Here is a 17,837-nt window from a genome sequence, read left to right as displayed (position 1 = left end):
AAAGAAAATAAAATAGTTTTTAAATAAAAGGTTTGGAAGAAAAAGCAGAGGGAACAGCAACAATAATAGAAACAACTCTCAGAAGGTAGAATAAGACGGTAAAAGTAAACAACAAGAAAATTACAGGGTTAATCCAGGAGGCCAATAGTCAAATAACAGGAGTTCCAAAAGAAAATAATAGAGAAATCTTACCCAGAACTGAAGAACACAAATCTTTAGGTTAACACAGTGCGCTAAATGCCCCAAACACTTGTTGTTGGGGTAGGCTGGGTGGCATGACCCACGCGTTAGGAAATCTCTGAAATTTGGGGATAAAGCAAACATCCTAGAAGCTTCCGTTATAAAGAAAAAAATGACCTAAGGTTACCCACAATTGATTGAGAATAAGAACAGTACTGGGAGCTAGAGACATGGACAGATGCCTTCCACCCCTGAGTCAAAGTAATTCTCAACCTAGAATTCTATACCCAGCCAGGCTATCCATGCGCATGAGAGGAGAATAAACTATTTTCACATGTGCACACCGGCTCAGGGAGTTAGTAGAGGTTTCGCACCGGCAAAATAAGGGAGTAAACCATTATGGAGGAAGATTCAAGAAACAGGACCTAACAGGGAAAAAGCTGAAAGGGATCACTGAGAGAGCAGCGAAGAGAGCGTCTCAGGGCGGTAGCCACGCTCAGGCACAGAGGACAGCCAGGACAGATGGGCAGAGTTGAGACATCTCCACATAGAAATCCTGACCAGGCTCACATTCCCCTGTGAGGTTTTTCCTGAGCTGTAGGTCGGAGCTTGTGCAAATACGGAGTCCTAGAAAACTGAGATATTAAAAAACACAAAAAACGAGCAAATGAAAAAAAAAAAATGAAGCGGTTGTGAACTCCAGGCTGGGCAGGAAATAACATGTACGGTACATTCCTAATGAAAACACTGAACATGCACTTAACCGAAAACGCCGTTCGGTGGAGGGTGGAGAGAAGGAGCCAGAGTGTGTAAGAAATCTAGAATCCTCACGTAGCATAGTAGGAAGTCAGTAGATAATGGGTCAGATTGGAGGCTCAAAAGATGGAAAAAGAAACCTGATAATTAGCAAGACGGAGGCAAATACAAGGAGAAAGAGCTAGAAATTGCCTCTGGCATAAGGGTGGGGGCAGGGCTGTGAGAGGACTGCCATTTTCTGCTGTTATAAGTCCTTTTCATCACTTTGGTTTGTAAAATTTACCGGCAAGCAGTGCTTTGATTAAAAAAAAAAAAAAAGAGCAAATATAAAATAATTGCCTGATGGATAAAAGAGAAGCCAGAAGAGGGAGCGTCAGAGAATGGGAAGGCTTCAGGGCGGCTGGTACCCCAACCTGCTGAAGGATTAAGAGAGTGACAGGGAACAGCCCGTGCAAAGGGCTTGGGGCCCGCACGGGGTTCACAGTGAAGGCCTCAGCGCTGCAGAAAGAGAGCCAGGCTGCCGGCCCATCTGCCCCTGCCGCAAATGAGGACAGGGGAGGCTCACGCTACCTGTAGCTTCTCGGTGTCCCTGGGACCTGCGGATGTGTACAGGGATTGACGCATTCTATCGTCGCGGCAACCCAGCGCGGCAGGTGTTGAAGATGAGGGGCTGAGGCTCAGAGAGGCTAAGTCACGTATCCGAGGTCACACAGCCGGTGAGTACAGAAGCTGAGATTCAACCCCAGCAGCAAACAGCAGGGCTGATGAGCCACTTTATAGGTGTCCACACTCTCGTGACAGCCCCAGGGGCCAGGCGGGGGAGGTATTTTGGCTCACTTCATCTTGTTTGAAGGACGGACCTCAGCGTCAGTAGCTGAGGCCTCCACCCTACACTGTGGTCAGCTCTGGCGTTGGCATTGTGGGGGAGAGGAGGGAGGGGACAGCATGCTCCTGGCTGCCTGGAATGGGAGGGGCCTGGGCCCCAGCCTCTCTGGAAAACCACCGGTCTGATGGTAGAGGCACAGCCCCTGGTCTCAGGGAGCCCTCTAGTCTGAGGGTGGAGACACCGCCCTGGTTCTGAGGAGGTCAGGGTCTGATGGGGGACACATAGCATTGTCCTCTTTCGGCAGGCGCTCGGGGCAGCCCCGCCAGGATTCCAGGCGGGCATGACAGCACCGAGGGACCAGATGGGGGTCTGAGGCTAGAGGCTCTCATGTCCCAGGACCTCCGTGCCAGGCAAGGTGGGGCCACCTCACGGCTCCGACACAGCATCCCTAGCTTCCCAGAGCTCGCGGGTGTGGAGTTGCACTTCCTCTTTCTGCCCTGCCCTCCCCGCAGAGAGACATCTGGGTCCCTGGGATCCCCGGGTCACTTCTGCTCGGGGAAGGCCCCTTAGTGTCCCACTGAGGCCACCCCTGCCTGCAGCCTGGCGCCCGGGACCCGTCACCACCACTCGGCCTCCAGCAGATTATAGTCTCCCATCCTCCCCCCTCACCACCCCCCGCCGCCTGCTCGCCCTCCATCTATCTTCTTGTCTTCGGTAAACATGTGGCAAACACTTACTGCGTGCTAGGCGCTTCCAGGCCTGGGGACATGGTGAGGCTGGGGTCTCCGGGAAGCCTAGAAGAGAGGCCTCGCCGATCCAGGCCAGGGACGGCTCCGGGAGGACTTCGTCTCACACGTACGGGTGGGGTGCAGGCACAGCCTGTGCAAAGGCCCTGAGGAAAACCAGCGCCGTCACCGGTGCCTGACTGGTGAGCCTTTGAAGAACATAAATTAGGTCAAGAGACTCCTCTGCTCCCACCTGTGAAGCCCCCAAGCCACCCAGACTGAGCCGAGGCCCTGCGTGGTCTGGCCTCGGAGGCCTCCCCCTGCCTCCCTCCTCTCCAGCCACCCTGCTCTCCTCCTGGTCACCCGAACGCACAAGCTTGTCTCCACCTGAGCACCCGGCAGGGCCCTGCTCCCCACTGGAGCCTTCTTCCCTAGATGGTGCTGTATCCCTCTCACTGTCTCACAGAGGCCTTCTGAGCTCGCTGGTCCGAGCCAATGAATGAGTGAATGAATGAATGAATGAATGAGACTGGGTGTGTCTGGAGCACAGGCAGGCAGGAAATCGGCAGAGGAAGAGCCGGAGGGGGGAGGCAGGGGGAGGAAAGACTAGGGCGGTGTAAAGTCTGGAGGGCTCCGGAGGGTGGGCTTAATTCTGGGGGTGATGAGAAGCCAGGTGAGGGCCCCGAGCAGGGCAGGGAGACCCCTTCCTCACCTCCGGGAGCTTCCTAGAGCCCATCTACTCCTCGGGAACTTGGCCAGACAGACGAGAGGCTGAGGCTGGAAGGAGGGGCTTGCCCAGGACCCACGGCAAGTGCAAGGACAGCATCAGGGGGCCGGGGGCTCCAGAAGCCGGCGTGGGCATTTGTTTTCTCCTGTATAATAGCTTTGATTTTGCCCTTGACCACCCCCCCCCCCCCGGCAAAGCCTGAAATATGTACTGTTGAACCCTGTCAGCCTGCCCTGGGCCCTCCGGACTCAGTCGGTCTCAGGACGGCTGCCCCCACCTGGCTTTCCTCTGGCTGGTGTCCAGCCGGTGGCCAGGACTGTGGACTCCCACCGCAGTGCTCCCTCGCGCTGCCAGCCCTCGCAGCACTGCCCAACCCCTCACCTGCCTGGGATCGGGAACCAGCTGTCGTCCCCGGGGGGACATGTGCCACAGTGGCCTGGGGGACGTCCAGCTCCCCTGGGCACCACGCTCCTCTCTCCTCCCCTCTGCGGGAGCCAAGGCCAGCGTGGGTGGCCAAATCTCCCCGGTAACAGGGTCTGTGCCCCCCCCCCCACCGCCGCCCCAGCCTCCTCTCCTAACCTGCCGCCCCTCCCCTCTCCCGCACCTGCTCTCCGGCCCCTCCCGCACCCCCCCCTCCTGCCCCCTCCTTCCCCGGCTCTCCGTGTCACCATCTGTGGCACAATCCTTCTCTGTCACTCTGCCTGCCACCCCCTCCTTCTCCTTCCTCCTTCCTTGCTCTCCATCCCTGCCTCTCTCCGCATCTCCTCTCGCCCCTTCTCTCCTCCCTGCCACGCATTTCACATCACTCTCCCTCATTCTGGCTTTCCACCCACTCACCGTCTTCTCCCTCTCCCTCTCTCTCCACCTCCGACCGACCCCCCTTTCCCCTCTATTCCTATTGGCTTCCCACAGTCCCTGCTCCCCTTTGCTTCTCCGTCCACCCCCACCCTGCGCTCCTGCCCGCAGAACCCCCCCTGTGCCCCTACCCGCCCCCTCCTCCAGGACGTGTCCTGGAGATGGGGGGGGGGTGACGCACAAGGCACCCGTGGGAAGTCAGGGCCGCAGACCAGATGGGAGAGGCTCTGTGGGCAGCTGTGGCCGCCGCGGGCCTAGGAGGGGGATCGGGCCGTAAGCCCTGTAGAAGTGGGCACCGCGTGGGGACCCCAGCTGAGGGTGCTCTGGGAGCTTGGGGACTGGGCAGGGAGGGGGGCAGCAGGATGATAACCAGCCTGGCGGCAAGCAGGGGAGCCCTCACCCCATGGGCAGGTAAGGAGGCTGGGGCATGGGTGGGGTCCCAGAGGGTGGGGTGCCGGGGCCCACCCTCTGCCCAGGGTGAACTTGAGAGGCTGGGGGCTGGGGGCTGGGAGACAGTGGGAAGGCCCAGGGAGGAAGGAGGCCTTCCTGTGCCCTCCTGGTGGGCTGCAGAGGGTGGGGGCAGGTTAATCTCGGACTCTCGTGCCATGATTCTAGAATACTGGGATCGCACAACAGCCGAGTGTCAGAGCTGGAAGAAAGCAGATGCATCATGTCGGTTGGCCTCCTTGGCTCACGTGCCAGCTTCTCTGAGCTCCCCCTCCACGCCGGGCGCTGTGCTCACGGCACGCTCCCATTTAATCTTTACAACAAGCCCGGGAGGTACGTCTACCCGTCTTCATTTGAACGGGAGGAAACTGAGGCCCGGAGCTAGGCAGTGACCTGCCCAAGTTCACACAGTAGCCTGGTGCCATCATTCTGTGGCAGAGACCAAGCCCCCAACCCGGGGCCTGCGGGGCGTGTTCCTGGGGGTCGGGCCCTGGGCCTGGAATGGGATGAGTGAGTCGGCAGTGATCAGCACAGTCCGGGTCTTTTGGGGGAAGGCCCAGTGTTGCAGAGGGCGGGCAGAAGGCAGTCGGCCAAGGGCATCAGCCTGCGGCATTCAAGGCCGTCCTGGCTCTTGGTTCCTCTCAGCCCGGGGCCTTCAGGGAAGCCAGCAGGGCCAGAAGGCACTGGTGATTCAGGAGTAGACCAAACTGGGTTTTAGTTCCCGTCTTCCGCTCACCAGCTAGGCGAACTTGTGCAAATTACTGACCTTCTCTGAGCCTCAACGTGCTCCCCTTTAAAAATCCTCCCTCCTGGGCTTGGTGAGGATTTCACGATGTGGGTCTGTGCCCAGGAGCAATGCCCCCACTTTGCTCGGAGCTCTGGCTGCTCAACTGCTCCGTCTGTTCACGTTTCCCAGGGCTCGGTGCTGTGTCAGGGGCTGGGGCTGAAGAAACAAATAACTCACGGTCCCTGCGACCCAGAGCCTGCGGGTAAGCGGATGGGGGCAGGCGAATGGAAGGTGATGGGGGTATCTGGCATCTCCGAGGGGCCCTCCTGAATTGCTGTGTGGCTCGGAGCAGCCCCTCGCCCTCTCTGGGCCTCTGTCCCCGCCCTCCCAGAGCAGTCCTGTGAGGAGTCCGCCCCCGGCTTTCAGGCGAGCTTGTGCCAAAGATAAACCAGACAGGGAGGAAAAGTCCCTCCTCCCTGAGGATGAACCAGATCATGCACAGGATCCCAGCTCCTTAAAGAAAAGGAGGCACCTAAATTGCAGGGGCAGAAAGCTGTAATTTTCCTGGTCCTGGCACCCAGCCTCTTAAACTTTGACAGGGAAGATGGGCCCAGATGGAGGGTGGAGGCAGGGAGTCTTCCAGGGAGGGCAGGGGCTCTAGGAGGGGCTATTGCACCCCCGGGTACAAAGACAGGGCCTGGCCGGCCGCGCGCGCCCGTGTGTGCATGTGTGTGTGTGTGTGTGTGTGCACGCGCCCGAGAAGGAGGTGGGAGGGGGGTGTCCTCAGGGCTCACCTCCAGGCTTCCCTGGGGGCATCTGTCCCTGCAGCCTGGAAATTAGGTTTGCCCAGCTCCCAGGCTGTCTCAGAGCCTGGCGCTTTCCTGCCTCCTGCAGCCCCGGGCTGTGATTGGCTGCCCCATGGGGATGCTGTAAAGAGAATGTGCGCAGGGCGGCAAGGTGGATGGATGGGTGACGCAGGGCTCCGGGGCTGAGGAAGCCAGAACTCCAAGGTCTCAGAGTCCACATTTCCAGGTTGAACAAGGGCCGATTCTGGCATTCAGGAATTCTGACATTCGGACTCAAGGACGCGGAATCTAAAAATCTGTGACTCTACAACTCAGGCCTAAGAAACTAAAATTCTGGTTTTAGGATCTTACGATTCCAGGGGTTTGAGCCCACGATCCTAAGAGTTCAAGAGCCCGAAGAACAGCGAGGGAAGCTCTAAATAGGTTGGTGGGAGAGTGGGATGCAGGCTGGGTGCCTCCCCAAGGCCCAGCCTCAGTCTGCCAGCCTGTGAAATGGACACGCGTGCGTGTGTGTGTTGGGGGTGGGGGGGGGAGGATGATCTTAAGGGTCCTCCCAGGTCTGCCCCTTCTTAGCTGTGTGACCGGGGCTAATGTGTCCAATGGTGGGGACAACACTCGTCCTTCCCCCATCAGACCCCTAGGATGCTGCATTTCACTAGCTTCGCCTGGAACCTGGCAGCTGGGGTCAGTGACAAGGAGCCGGAAGCGCTGCTAGGATCCTATGAGCCCCGTGTCCAGATAGCCCCTCCCTTAATGCCGCCGTCCCAGAGTCAGGAGAGCTGATGGGGTCCTGGGGTGATGATGGGGCACCCCCTGGGGTTGGAGGAGCCGGGGGGGTGGTTCTCTGAGCCCAACCAGCCTGGGGCATCATCAGGAGCAACCAAGGTCAAGGGGTTCTTTGCTATTCTAGGCAGTGCCCGGCCTGGTGCTCAGAGAGACTTTAGAAACCGAGACGTTTGTTCCTAGTTAGGGTGCTTCCCTTTTCCAGAAGCTTTGCATCTTTTTTTTTTTTCAATGTTTATTTATTTTTGAGAGAGAGAGAGAGACAGAGTGCGAGTGGGGGAAGGGCAGAGAGAGAGGGAGACACAGAGCCAGAAGCAGGCTCCAGGCTCCGAGCCGTCCGCACAGAGCCCGACGCAGGGTTCGAATTCACGAACCGTCGGATCATGGCCGGAGCCGAAGTCGGACGCTCAACCGACTGAGCCACCCAGGCGCCCCCAGAAGCTTTGCGTCTTAAAAATAGTGTCCAGATAGGGCAATGCAGGTGGCAGGTTCCACTGGAAGGATCCGGGCACAGTGTTGGGTCAGAAGGGGGATATCAGAGGCTTTCCTTCTCTCTCAGGGTTTTCTGTAGGGACAGGCAGGAGCCAAGGGATGGTGGGGGGAGGTCATTAGGAAGAAGGGGTGGGGAGCCTTGGCCTCCACCTGGGCCTCCTGAGAGCCAGAGGTAGGCTAGCAAGTTCCGAGGTGGGCGGCCTTTCCTAGCGGGTCTTGAATTTCCACTGTCGGCAATTCCCACCCCCTTTGCATTAAGAATTGTCCACTCCGGGTTCCTCTGATTCATCCGATGCCTCCAACACCGATGCAGAGCCTGTGCTGTATGAGGGACGAGGAGACGCTTCAAAGCGGAGTGAGAGGGTCTCCACACTTAGGGAGAGTCAGTCTAGCGGGGAAGCCGGGAAGAGTCTAGCTCCTTGCAACACACGGGAGGCACGATAAGAAAGGTACTAACCTTAGTGAACGGGCATGCTGCATGGTGCCCACCGTGTCGCTGGGCAGACTCTCATTCATGATTCAGGACCCGTCTGGAACCTTCTCTTCCCTGGGAAACCTGCCCCACCGGTGCAGAGAAGTGTGGCTGTTCTTGTCCCTCCTTTCCGGTGTGAATTTCTCACCCTGGGGGGAGAAGGGGCCCCACACGCCCACCCCCCTGTCCAGGTTCACAGCTGGCCATCCCAGGCAGGGCCTCTGTGGGAGCTCAGCGGGACGGGCTAGGCTTGGGGGGGGCCCCCGAGCACTCCGGTTCCAGGACAGGGGACATCACTGTGCCTGTGGTTCCTAACTCCATTCAGAATCTGAGGAATCTGATACAAGCTCTGGGCTCTGCCCAGACAAGACGTAGACGCATGAACTTTCGCCAGAGTTTTGGGGGGCTCATGGATCCTCTGAAGTTCATAGAGAGACCCACGTTCAAGGTTAAAGACCCGGGATACGCAGCACCGTTTTTTTTTTTTTTTGTTTAATGTTTATTTATTTTGGAGAGAGAGAGGGAGAGAGAGAGAAAGGCAGAGAGAGAGAGAGAGGGGGGGGCACAGAATCCGAAGCAGGCTCCGGGCTCCGGGCTCTGAGCTGCCGGCACAGAGCCCGACGCGGGGCTCGAACTCACGAACCGTGAGATCATGACCTGAGCCGAATGTCGGACGCTCAACCGACGGAGCCACCCAGGCGCCCCCCACCCCCACCCCCAGCACTGTTTTTCCAATGTGAGGGCTGAGACCTGTGGGTGGCTGTCTCGGTCCATTCTGGTTGCTATAACAGACTACAACGGGCTTACGAACCACATTTACTTCTCCCAGTTCTGGAGGCTGGAAAAGCAAGATCAAGGTGCTAGCAGATTCCGTGTCTGGCGACACCTGCTTCCTGGTTCGTGGTTAGTCCTCTCCTTGCCGTGTCCTCACAGGGCAGAAGGAGTGAGGGGCCCTCTGGGGTCTTTTATGGCCCAGACCCCATTCATGAGGGCTCCACCCCGAAGACCTACTCACGCCCCAAAGGCCACGCCTCCTAAGACCGTTACTGGGGGGGGGGAGGGTTTCAACACGTGAATTTGGGAGAGGGGGACACGTTCGGTCTATCGCAGGGGGTGATGCCCTTGGGCTTGGGCTTCTGCCAGCCGAGGCATCCTGTGTAGAAAGGGCCAGTGTTGCTTTCTGAAACAGTAGGACCTCGCTGAGTCACAATGTAAAATACGCTGGCGTCAGAGACGGCCGATAAGCTCTGGTCTAGAAGGAAGGGCCTGTGTTGTCATGGGCCAGTGGACTGATCCGTTCACTCCTCCGTTAGACACCTGTGGAGGACCCACAGGGGCACGGGTGCCAAGGGGACGGGGACCCTGCGAGGCACAGGCCAGCGCAGGCCCCCGCCCTTTGCAGCCAGGCAAGCCCGCGTCCCCGGCCACACCCTGGCCATGTGACAGACGTCACCTCTCTGAGACTCAGTGTCCTCGTCTGACAAGCGGGGATGCCTTGGCGGCCCGTGCAGAGTAAAATGGCTGGGGTCTGTCCGGCTCTGGCCGGGTGGGCGCTCTCGGCGTCTCCAAGTTCGGAGCGACGGGGGGAGGGGCGGTGGAGGGACCGCCATCACCCATCGTGACCCGGCCGTGTCCTTCCCCCTCCAGGCCAATAGCTGCCCGCTGACCGCCGCCACCCCCGCCTCCTCGGCCATGGACACCCCTGGTTTTCCTTCATCGGCCCCCACCGCCTGGGAGCCTGGGAACGCCTCCTCGGCCTGGCCCCCGGATGTCGCCCTGGGGAACGTGTCCGCGGCCCCGAGCGTGGCGGGGCTGGCCGTCAGCGGTGTCCTGATCCCTCTGGTCTACCTGGTGGTGTGCGTGGTGGGCCTGCTGGGCAACTCGCTGGTCATCTACGTGGTCCTGCGGCACACGGCCAGCCCGTCGGTCACCAACGTCTACATCCTCAACCTGGCGCTGGCCGACGAGCTCTTCATGCTGGGGCTGCCCTTCCTGGCGGCCCAGAACGCCCTGTCCTACTGGCCCTTCGGCTCCCTCATGTGCCGCCTGGTCATGGCCGTGGACGCCATCAACCAGTTCACCAGCATCTTCTGCCTCACGGTCATGAGCGTGGATCGCTACCTCGCCGTGGTCCGTCCCACCTGCTCCGCCCGCTGGCGCACGGCGCCCGTGGCCCGCACGGTGAGCGTGGCCGTCTGGGTGGCCTCGGCCGTGGTGGTGCTGCCCGTGGTGGTCTTCTCGGGTGTGCCCCACGGCATGAGCACCTGCCACATGCAGTGGCCCGAGCCGGCGGCCGCCTGGCGCGCGGGCTTCATCATCTACACGGCCGCGCTCGGCTTCTTCGGGCCGCTGCTGGTCATCTGCCTCTGCTACCTGCTCATCGTGGTCAAGGTGCGCTCGGCCGGGCGGCGGGTGCGGGCGCCCTCGTGCCAGCGGCGGCGGCACTCGGAGCGCAGGGTCACGCGCATGGTGGTGGCCGTCGTGGCGCTCTTCGTCCTCTGCTGGATGCCCTTCTATGTGCTCAACATCGTCAACGTGGTGCGCCCGCTGCCCGAGGAGCCCGCCTTCTTCGGCCTCTATTTCCTGGTGGTGGCGCTGCCCTATGCCAACAGCTGTGCCAACCCCATCCTCTACGGCTTCCTCTCCTACCGCTTCAAGCAGGGCTTCCGCAGGGTCCTGCTGCGGCCTTCCCGCCGCGTGCGCAGTCAGGAGCCTTCTGCCGGGCCTCCGGAGAAGACCGGGGAGGACGAGGGGGAGGAGGACGGCGAGGAGGCGGCAGGGGGGCGGGGGCAGGGGAAGGAGATGAACGGCCGGGTCAGCCTCATCGCACGGCCTGGCACCGGCGGGCAGGAGCGGCCGCCCAGCGGCACGGCCAGCAAGCAGAGGCAGTTCCTGCCCCGAGAGCCCGCAGCCGGGGGCAAGCCGGGCGCACTGCACGCCAGTTGTCTGTAGGAGCCCGCGGGGAGGCCAGCGTGGTCCAAGCACGGGGCCGAAGCTGTGGGGACGCCTCGGGCGGGCCACCCACGGTGCCCGGGGCCCCGTGACGGGATGTGTGGAGGCCTGGGCTCCCATGCTGTGGCTGCTGAGACTCACGGTGTGACCCTCGCGTAGGTCACTTTCCTTCCCTGCGCCTGGTGTTCTCTTCTGTGACTCAGGGATGGGAGGACTGAGCCTGGCCCGGCTCTGCTGGATGAGAAGTCCGGAGGGGCATTGCCGCGGGCCGACCTGCCTGCGTGGGGCCCAGAGAGCTGCGCACCGGCCTTCCCCCTCAAAGACAGAGCATCCTGGCAGATGGGCCCGGATCTTGGCCCTCGGAGGGACGGACCGAGGTCTGGATCGCCCGGGGCTCAGAGTCAGGCTCCCGGGAGAGGGCCTGGGACCCCAAATAGAAGAAAGTCTTACCCAGTGCAGGGAGGGGTACACACTGCTTAGGCCCCACATCAGCTCTCCCCCACTCGCTGCAAGGCCTGGGCGGGCTCTTCTCTCTGGGCCTCAGGCCTCCCTTGCTGAACAACCCAGGAACCTCCAGGCCCTCTCGGCCCCGGGCGGCCAGCGCTGGGGCTCCCGTGCTCCTGGGCAGGAGAATTGTCCGGGATTTTGCAGGACAGTCAGGCAGTTCAGCTTCGGGGCCCCTTACCGCTTGGGCCCTTCCAAGGCCCTGTATCTTATTTTGTACTTGTAATTTTGTATTCTTTTTCATAAAGAGGGACCCCACACTGCATACATTTAGGCCACCTAAAGCCTGGCTCAGCTCCCGTTGAGGGCAGCTGACCAATCCCCAAAGCGGCTCACTCTGCGTCCCGTGGCTGGAGTGGGGGTGTCTCTGGGCGTCTGCGGGCTCCAGGAGCCTCCCCTTAGCAGCTACCCCCTGGCGTTCCTCCCCTCGCGGAGACCAAGGCAGGATCCGGGCCAGGCAGACTGGCAGGGAAGCGCAGCGTCTCAACAGCGAGGTGGAGAGAAGGAAGGAGAGGAGGAGAGAGAAGGGAGGGAAGGAGGAGGAGGTGGGTGGAGGACAGGTCTGCTCCGTGACCTTGGAGCGATCCTTGGCCCCTCTGGGCCGGGCTCAGGTGCAGCGTCCCCGAAGGCAGGCTGTGGATGCCGGGCCTGATCAATCTCAAGAAAACGATGCAGTGAGGACGGGAAAGCAAATGGTCTGGAAGGCACAGCGCTGGCTGCCCGGAGGGCCTGTCTGTGCTGGTTAGGAGGGGCCGTGTCTTGATGGAAGCCCCTCACTCTCTGGGGCTACAGTTTGAGGGGGCCCAGGGAAGACAAGCCAGCGGGGCCTGGACAGGGACCACAGGGAGGGGCCGCCATGCAAGGACTCTCTTCCGGAGATAACCGTTTAGAGCCACAGCGAGGCTGGCCCTGGGGAGGGTAGTACTCAGGCTAAATCCCTCAATCCTCCCTCCCCCGCCCCCCGCGGAGGGCAGGGGGCTCCTCAGGGAAAGTACGGAAACCACAATGTGGGGAGACCTAGGTCTCCAACCCACCTCAGGATCCTGCCTAGCCTTGACCTCTCTGGGCCTCAGTGTCTCCAGCATAAAATGGAGGTTGTCCCGGCTTGCCTACCTGCTCAGATCTGGGGAAGAAAATGAGTCATGCTGGGCCAGCCGCCAAGCACAGCGCGAAGGGTGGGGGTGGGGGTGGGCGCGCCACGTTATAAAGTGGAAACGACCCCCATGCCATGCCAGGCTTGGCCGACACCTGCTCCTTCCGCCAGCGGCCTCTCTGGCTCTGGCTCTCGGAGGTAAGAATACTGCGGGGCCCAAGACAGGAGGAAGGCTCCGGAGAGTCAGAGGCCAAAGACAGGCAGGGCTGGGGGAACGCGGCCCCCTCAGGAGGTCACCGAAACAGACTTCGTACGCGTGTTGGCGCTGGAGGCCCGGCCCCCAGTCTGGGATTCCCCTGATGAGGATCTGGGGGTCTGAGGGAAGAAGGGCCCGGCATCTCGGCATTCCCTGGCCGGCCCCGCCTTCCTGAGCCCTGGGACAGGTGCGCCTGTTCTCCAAGGGCAGCTGGAAGGCCCTTTAGGGAAATCCTGTGCGACTCCTCCCCCTAGTTCTTGTCAATAAAGACAGTGACCCCCGACAAGAGCCGTGACCTGGGCCAATTCCTCTGCCAGGTGCTGTGCGTCTAGACTGGTGTGCATGGATGGGTATGTGTGCGCGTGTGTGCGTGCCACACCAGCCGTGTCTCTCCGGGCATGGGCTGTGTTCCCGGGGTCGCGTACATATGAATACTTGGAATAAATGAACGAATAGGGAGATCCCATTTCCCAAGCTGCAGGGGGGCAATTTTCACACCGGGACTCTAGCCTCCTTTGCATTTGTGCCACGAAGGGACCCTGAATAAATGTGGGGAGGGCCGGGGCGGGGGGGGGGGGGGCGGCGCTGGAAGGAGCTTGTGTAGGGGTTTGGGCCTGGAATCTGTGGGTTATTGGAAAGGCGGGGGCCACAGGGTGAGGAGAGACCTGGGGTTGTGAGCCTGAGCAGGAAGGATAGAGTGGTGATGGCCCTCCCTGCCTGATTCCTCCTCTCCAGGCGGTCAAGTTGCTCAGAGCCAGGGCCTTACCTTCAACTTCTCTCTCAGAGGCGGTTGCCAGGCAACAGCCCATGGCCATCAGGCTCTGGGCCCGGACTTCATGCATCGGCATTGGCATCGGCATCGGCGGTGAGGATCTGGGAGTCTGCAGGGCCTGGAGTAGGGGGAGCCGAGGGCCCAAGGCTGCAGGTGTCCTCGCCTACAAGGGGTGGGGAAGATGGAGGTCACTGTCCCATGGGAAGGTGACAGCTGGGCTCCACAGGACTCTAAACACAAAGAACCCCAGGCTGGGGTGTGAGGGGCATTCCCCGGAGTAGCGCGAGGTCGCAGTCCTGCCAACGCCTTGCAGTGCCCCGTGTCACTGGCGGGCCTTGGTGACGTTCTCAGTGACACCGCTGGCAGGCTGGCCTGAAGGCACGGGGGAGGAAGACGCACAGTCTCCGTGCTCTTTGTCGGAACCACGGAAGCGCACGAATCACTACCTGGTGGGGGAGGGGGAGGGGGAGGGGAGGAGCGTGGGGGGGCGGGGCCGGCCGTGGGTGGGGGCTGAGCCTGGAGCAGAGGGAACCTGGTGTGCTAAGGCCCTGAGGCTGGAGAGCTGCAGGGAATAAAAGGAAGAGAGGTGGAAGGGGGGGGGGGGGGAGGGGTCAGGCCCAACTGAGGGACAGAAGTGGTGTCAGACAGGGCCTCTGGATGCGACCTTATTTGGAAGTAAGCTCCTTTCAGATGCAAGGAGTTAAGATGAGGTCATGCCGGGGTGGGGGGCGGCCCCTCCCCCCAATCCTACAGTGACTGGTGTTCTTAATGGAAGGGGAGATCTGGACGGACAGGGGCACAGGAAGAATGCCCGGTGATGCTTCTACAAGCCACGGAATAGCAAAGGTTGCCAGCCCGCTGCCAGAAGCTGGGCGAGAGGCCCTCAGAGCCCTCAGAAGGAAACAACCATGCTGACTCTTTGATTTCAGACTTCCAGACTCCCGAACCGGGAGAAAATTAATTTCTGTTGGAAGCCACCTAGTTTGGGGCCCTCGGTTACGGCAGCCCCAGCGCACGGGCTAACAGATCCCCACCTGCGAGACAGAGATAATCGTCCCTCTTCTCCGGGATCTCCGGGGGCGCGCGCGTGTGTGTGTGTGTGTGTGTGTGTGGAACCGTGGCACCGACCCGTTCGCTCTTTCATTCAGTGAGCATTTATTAGGCAACTGTCAGCTGCAAAAGGCTGAAGGCAGAGAAGTGCAAGGTCCGTCTTTCAGGAGCAAAGGAAGTCACAGCAGAGATGAGACAGAAAGAAGTCAGTTCTTAAGCACGCGGACTCTGGAGCTGCCTGGGTTCGAGTCCCGGCTCCTCCCTTCCCTAGCTGTTGGGCCCTGAACCGCTTAACTTAACCTTCCTGTGCCTCTGTTTCCTCCGCTCTGAGATCGGGGGAGGGAGGGCAGATTTCTCTACCGTTAGGAGGTTTAAATGAGTTAATATTTGTACACAGTTTAGACGCGTGCCTGATGCGTTAGGTGCTGTGTTGACGTGGGAAGTGTTTTAACAGAAGCAAGAGTCCCTCTGCCGGTGGAGGGTGGACGTCTTCTCCCCGGGAGGCGTTAGGGCCCAGCTGAGCCGAAAGAGGAACCTAGAGTCGATGGCGCAGGGAAGGAGGCCCAGGTACCCAGAACGGCTCCGATACCCATTCCCAGCTGAGGACGGTGAGGCCTGGGATGCTCATGAGACTTGCTCAGGGTCACGGCTCCGGAAGCAGGGACCAAGAGCCCTGTTTTCTGAGTCCCCAGTCCCCCAGTCCAGTGTCTCTAGTTTTTAACAATTGTGAAAACGGGGACAGGGTGGCAGGAGCAAGGCTGGCGGTGGAGAGAGGGCCCCGAGGCCACGGGTGGCCCCTGGGTAGTCAGGTGATGCCCTCAGGGAAGACCTGACAGGCAAGAGGCCAGCCCGGGCCCCACAGGGGACCTCCGTCGCTTCCTAGAGGCTCAGCCCCCCCTCCGGTGAGCCCTGCGGCCTCAGCCTCAGCACAGGCCTGGCTGGCAGGTCACGGTGGTGTGCACACAAGGGTGAGTGAAGGGGATGCACTTGTGCACGTGTGTGTGTGTGCGCGCGCACGTGCGCGCAGAGGGCAAAGCCAGCCCTCACTTTTTCACAGGCTCAAAGAAAATGCCCAGGCCACAGCTGGCATCTCCAGGGTTCCGGACACCTCTCGGTTCACACATCCCGGGAACATAGTCCTGGGTCACACAACCCCGGGAACACGGTCAGTAGGCAGCCAGGAGCCCGTGTCCTCTATGGTCGGCTTGCTACTGGGGGTGGGGGGGGAGTGGGGAGGACCTGGGGGGAGTGGGGAGGACGAAAGGGAGTGGGGAGGACCGGGGGAGGGGAGTTGGGGGGGACCAGGGGGAGTGGGGAGGACCTGTGGGGAGTGGGGAGGATGGGGGGAGTAGGGAGGGTGGGGGGGCGTGGGGAGGACTGAAGGGGAGTTGGGAGGATGGGGGGGAGTGGGGAGGACTGGAGGGGAGTGGGGAGGATGGGAGAGTGGGGAGGATGGGGGGACTGGGGAGGACCTGGGGGGAGTGGGGAGGACGAAGGGAGTGGGGAGGATGGAGGGGAGTGGGGAGGACGAGGGAGAGGAGTGAAGGGGACCTGGGGGGAATGAGGAGGATGGGGGAGGGGAGAGGACCTGGGGGGAGTGGGGAGGACAGGGGGAGTGGGAAGGATGGGGGGAGTGGGGAGGACAGGGGTAGTGGGGAGGACCTGGGGGAAGTGGGGAGGACGGAGGGGGGGAGTGGGGAGGACGATGGAGTGGGGAGGGTGGGGGGGAGTGGGGAGGATGAGGCAGGAGGAGTGGGGAGGATGGGGAAGTGGGGAGGACTGTGGAAGTGGGGAGGATCAGGGGAGAGTGGGGAGGATGGGGGGGAGTGGGGAGGATGGGGGGGAGTGGGGAAGACAGGGGAGTAGGGAGGATGGGGGGAGTGAGGAGGACCTGGGGAAAGTGGGGAGGACGGGGGGGGCAGTGGGGAGGACGATGGAGTGGGGAGGATGAGGCAGGGGGAGTGGGGAGGATGGGGAAGTGGGGAGGACCGTGGAAGTGGGGAGGACCAGGGGGGAGTGGGGAGGATGGGGGGGGGGAGTGGGGAAAACAGGAGAGTAGGGAGGATGGGGGGAGTGAGGAGGACCTGGGGAAAGTGGGGAGGACGGGGGGGGCAGTGGGGAGGACGATGGAGTGGGGAGGGTGGGGGGGAGTGGGGAGGATGGGGGAGTGGGGAGGATGGGGGAGTGGGGAGGACGAGGCGGGGGGGGGGGAGTGGGGAGGACGGAGAAGTGGGGAGGACTGTGGAAGTGGGGAGGACCAGGGGGGAGTGGGGAGGATGGGGGAGGGGGGAGGACAGCAGGAGTGAAGAGGATGGTGGGAGGGGGGAAGAGGGCCAGGGTGGGATGCGGCCTCTCGGGCCTGCTGTCTGCTTTAATTGCCAGAAAATGTGTCAATATTTGCACATGGGAACTGGTGGCCGGCTGCCGCACTTGGTCAACACGGCCCAGACCCGGTTTCTCCATCTGTAAGGAGGGGTCGTCGCCTTCCCTCTGCTCCTCAGGGCGGGTTTCTCCTCTCGGGCCATCAAATGGCAGCGGTTACACAGAGAAGGAAGCGAACCGTCAATGCCTGTTCATGCGGGTGGCAGTCAGCTGAGCGGTCAGCCACACCATCGGGCTCCGACCCCAGCCGCCACCACGTCTTAGCGCTGCGGGACTCCGGGCTGGCTTCGAGCCTCGGTGTCCTCATCCGTAAAACGGGCTCCTACCCGCATCTCACAGGACTGTCTCAGGACCCGAGGGCTGCGCCACGGGCTCCGGCCCAGGCCAGCGCTGTGCGCTGTGTCCGGCAGGGGGCGCCGCGGCACCTCCGCCTGGTCGCGGCTCCGCTCGGCTGGACTCGGCTCTCTTCGGCTCGGACCCGCTTTTTCAGACTCGGCTGTGTTCGGCCGCACCCGCTAAGGCCCGGCCGGGCTCGGCTCTTGCTCGGTTGTCCTCGGCAGCGGTCGGCGAGAGTCGGCTATGTCCGGCCTGGCTCGCGCCCGCTCGACGCCGCTGGGCCCTAGACTGCCAAGTCCCCTCCCTGGCGCCGCGGTGGCTCCTCCCTGCCGCCTGGGGTTGGGCTTCCCGGGTGGAGGCCCCGAGGCCGCTGCAGAGTGGCCCTGAGGCTCCGCAGCCGGTCGGCGGTGGCGCGGTGGGGCCCGGTTTGGCCGAGCCCTGGGCCGTGCCGAGGGTGCCGCGAGCGTGCCCGCGGCCGGGTGGCAGGCTTTTCCCAGTGCTCGAGGCCGAAGCGGGTGGGCCTGGGTCGGGGAGTCGCCCCCACCCCCACTTCTTCCCAGAGGAGGCCAAGGTTGGCTGCTGGATTCCCTTCCACGTGCCTTGGCGGGCTCCTCATCCCGGTTCTGCCGCCAGCCGCCCCGTGGGGAGGGAACCGTTGCTGCACCTGTTTCCTTTAGCCTCAGTTTCTCCCTCTAA

At 61.7% G+C, this 17,837-nt stretch overlaps 1 protein-coding gene across 1 annotated transcript; it reads left to right on the top strand.

The window, feature by feature from the left end:
- Nucleotides 1-9,331: 9,331 nt before the first annotated feature.
- Nucleotides 9,332-10,845, top strand: SSTR3 (somatostatin receptor 3). The gene has a single exon (XM_047867724.1). It carries the CDS (start codon nt 9,489-9,491, stop codon nt 10,746-10,748), a length of 1,260 nt encoding a protein of 419 aa, XP_047723680.1. The 5' UTR covers nt 9,332-9,488; the 3' UTR covers nt 10,749-10,845.
- The last annotated feature ends 6,992 nt before the right edge of the window (nt 10,846-17,837 follow it).

The sequence above is a fragment of the Prionailurus viverrinus genome, chromosome B4, assembly GCF_022837055.1.
Source record: "Prionailurus viverrinus isolate Anna chromosome B4, UM_Priviv_1.0, whole genome shotgun sequence".
Lineage (NCBI taxonomy): Eukaryota > Metazoa > Chordata > Mammalia > Carnivora > Felidae > Prionailurus > Prionailurus viverrinus.
The sequence above is the reverse complement of the archived record's forward strand: the minus strand, read 5'-3'. Positions and strand labels throughout refer to the sequence as shown.

What these genes read in the sequence shown, in the direction of transcription:
- SSTR3 (XM_047867724.1), top strand. Translation starts at nt 9,489, where the DNA reads ATGGACACCCCTGGTTTTCCTTCATCGGCCCCCACCGCCTGGGAGCCT.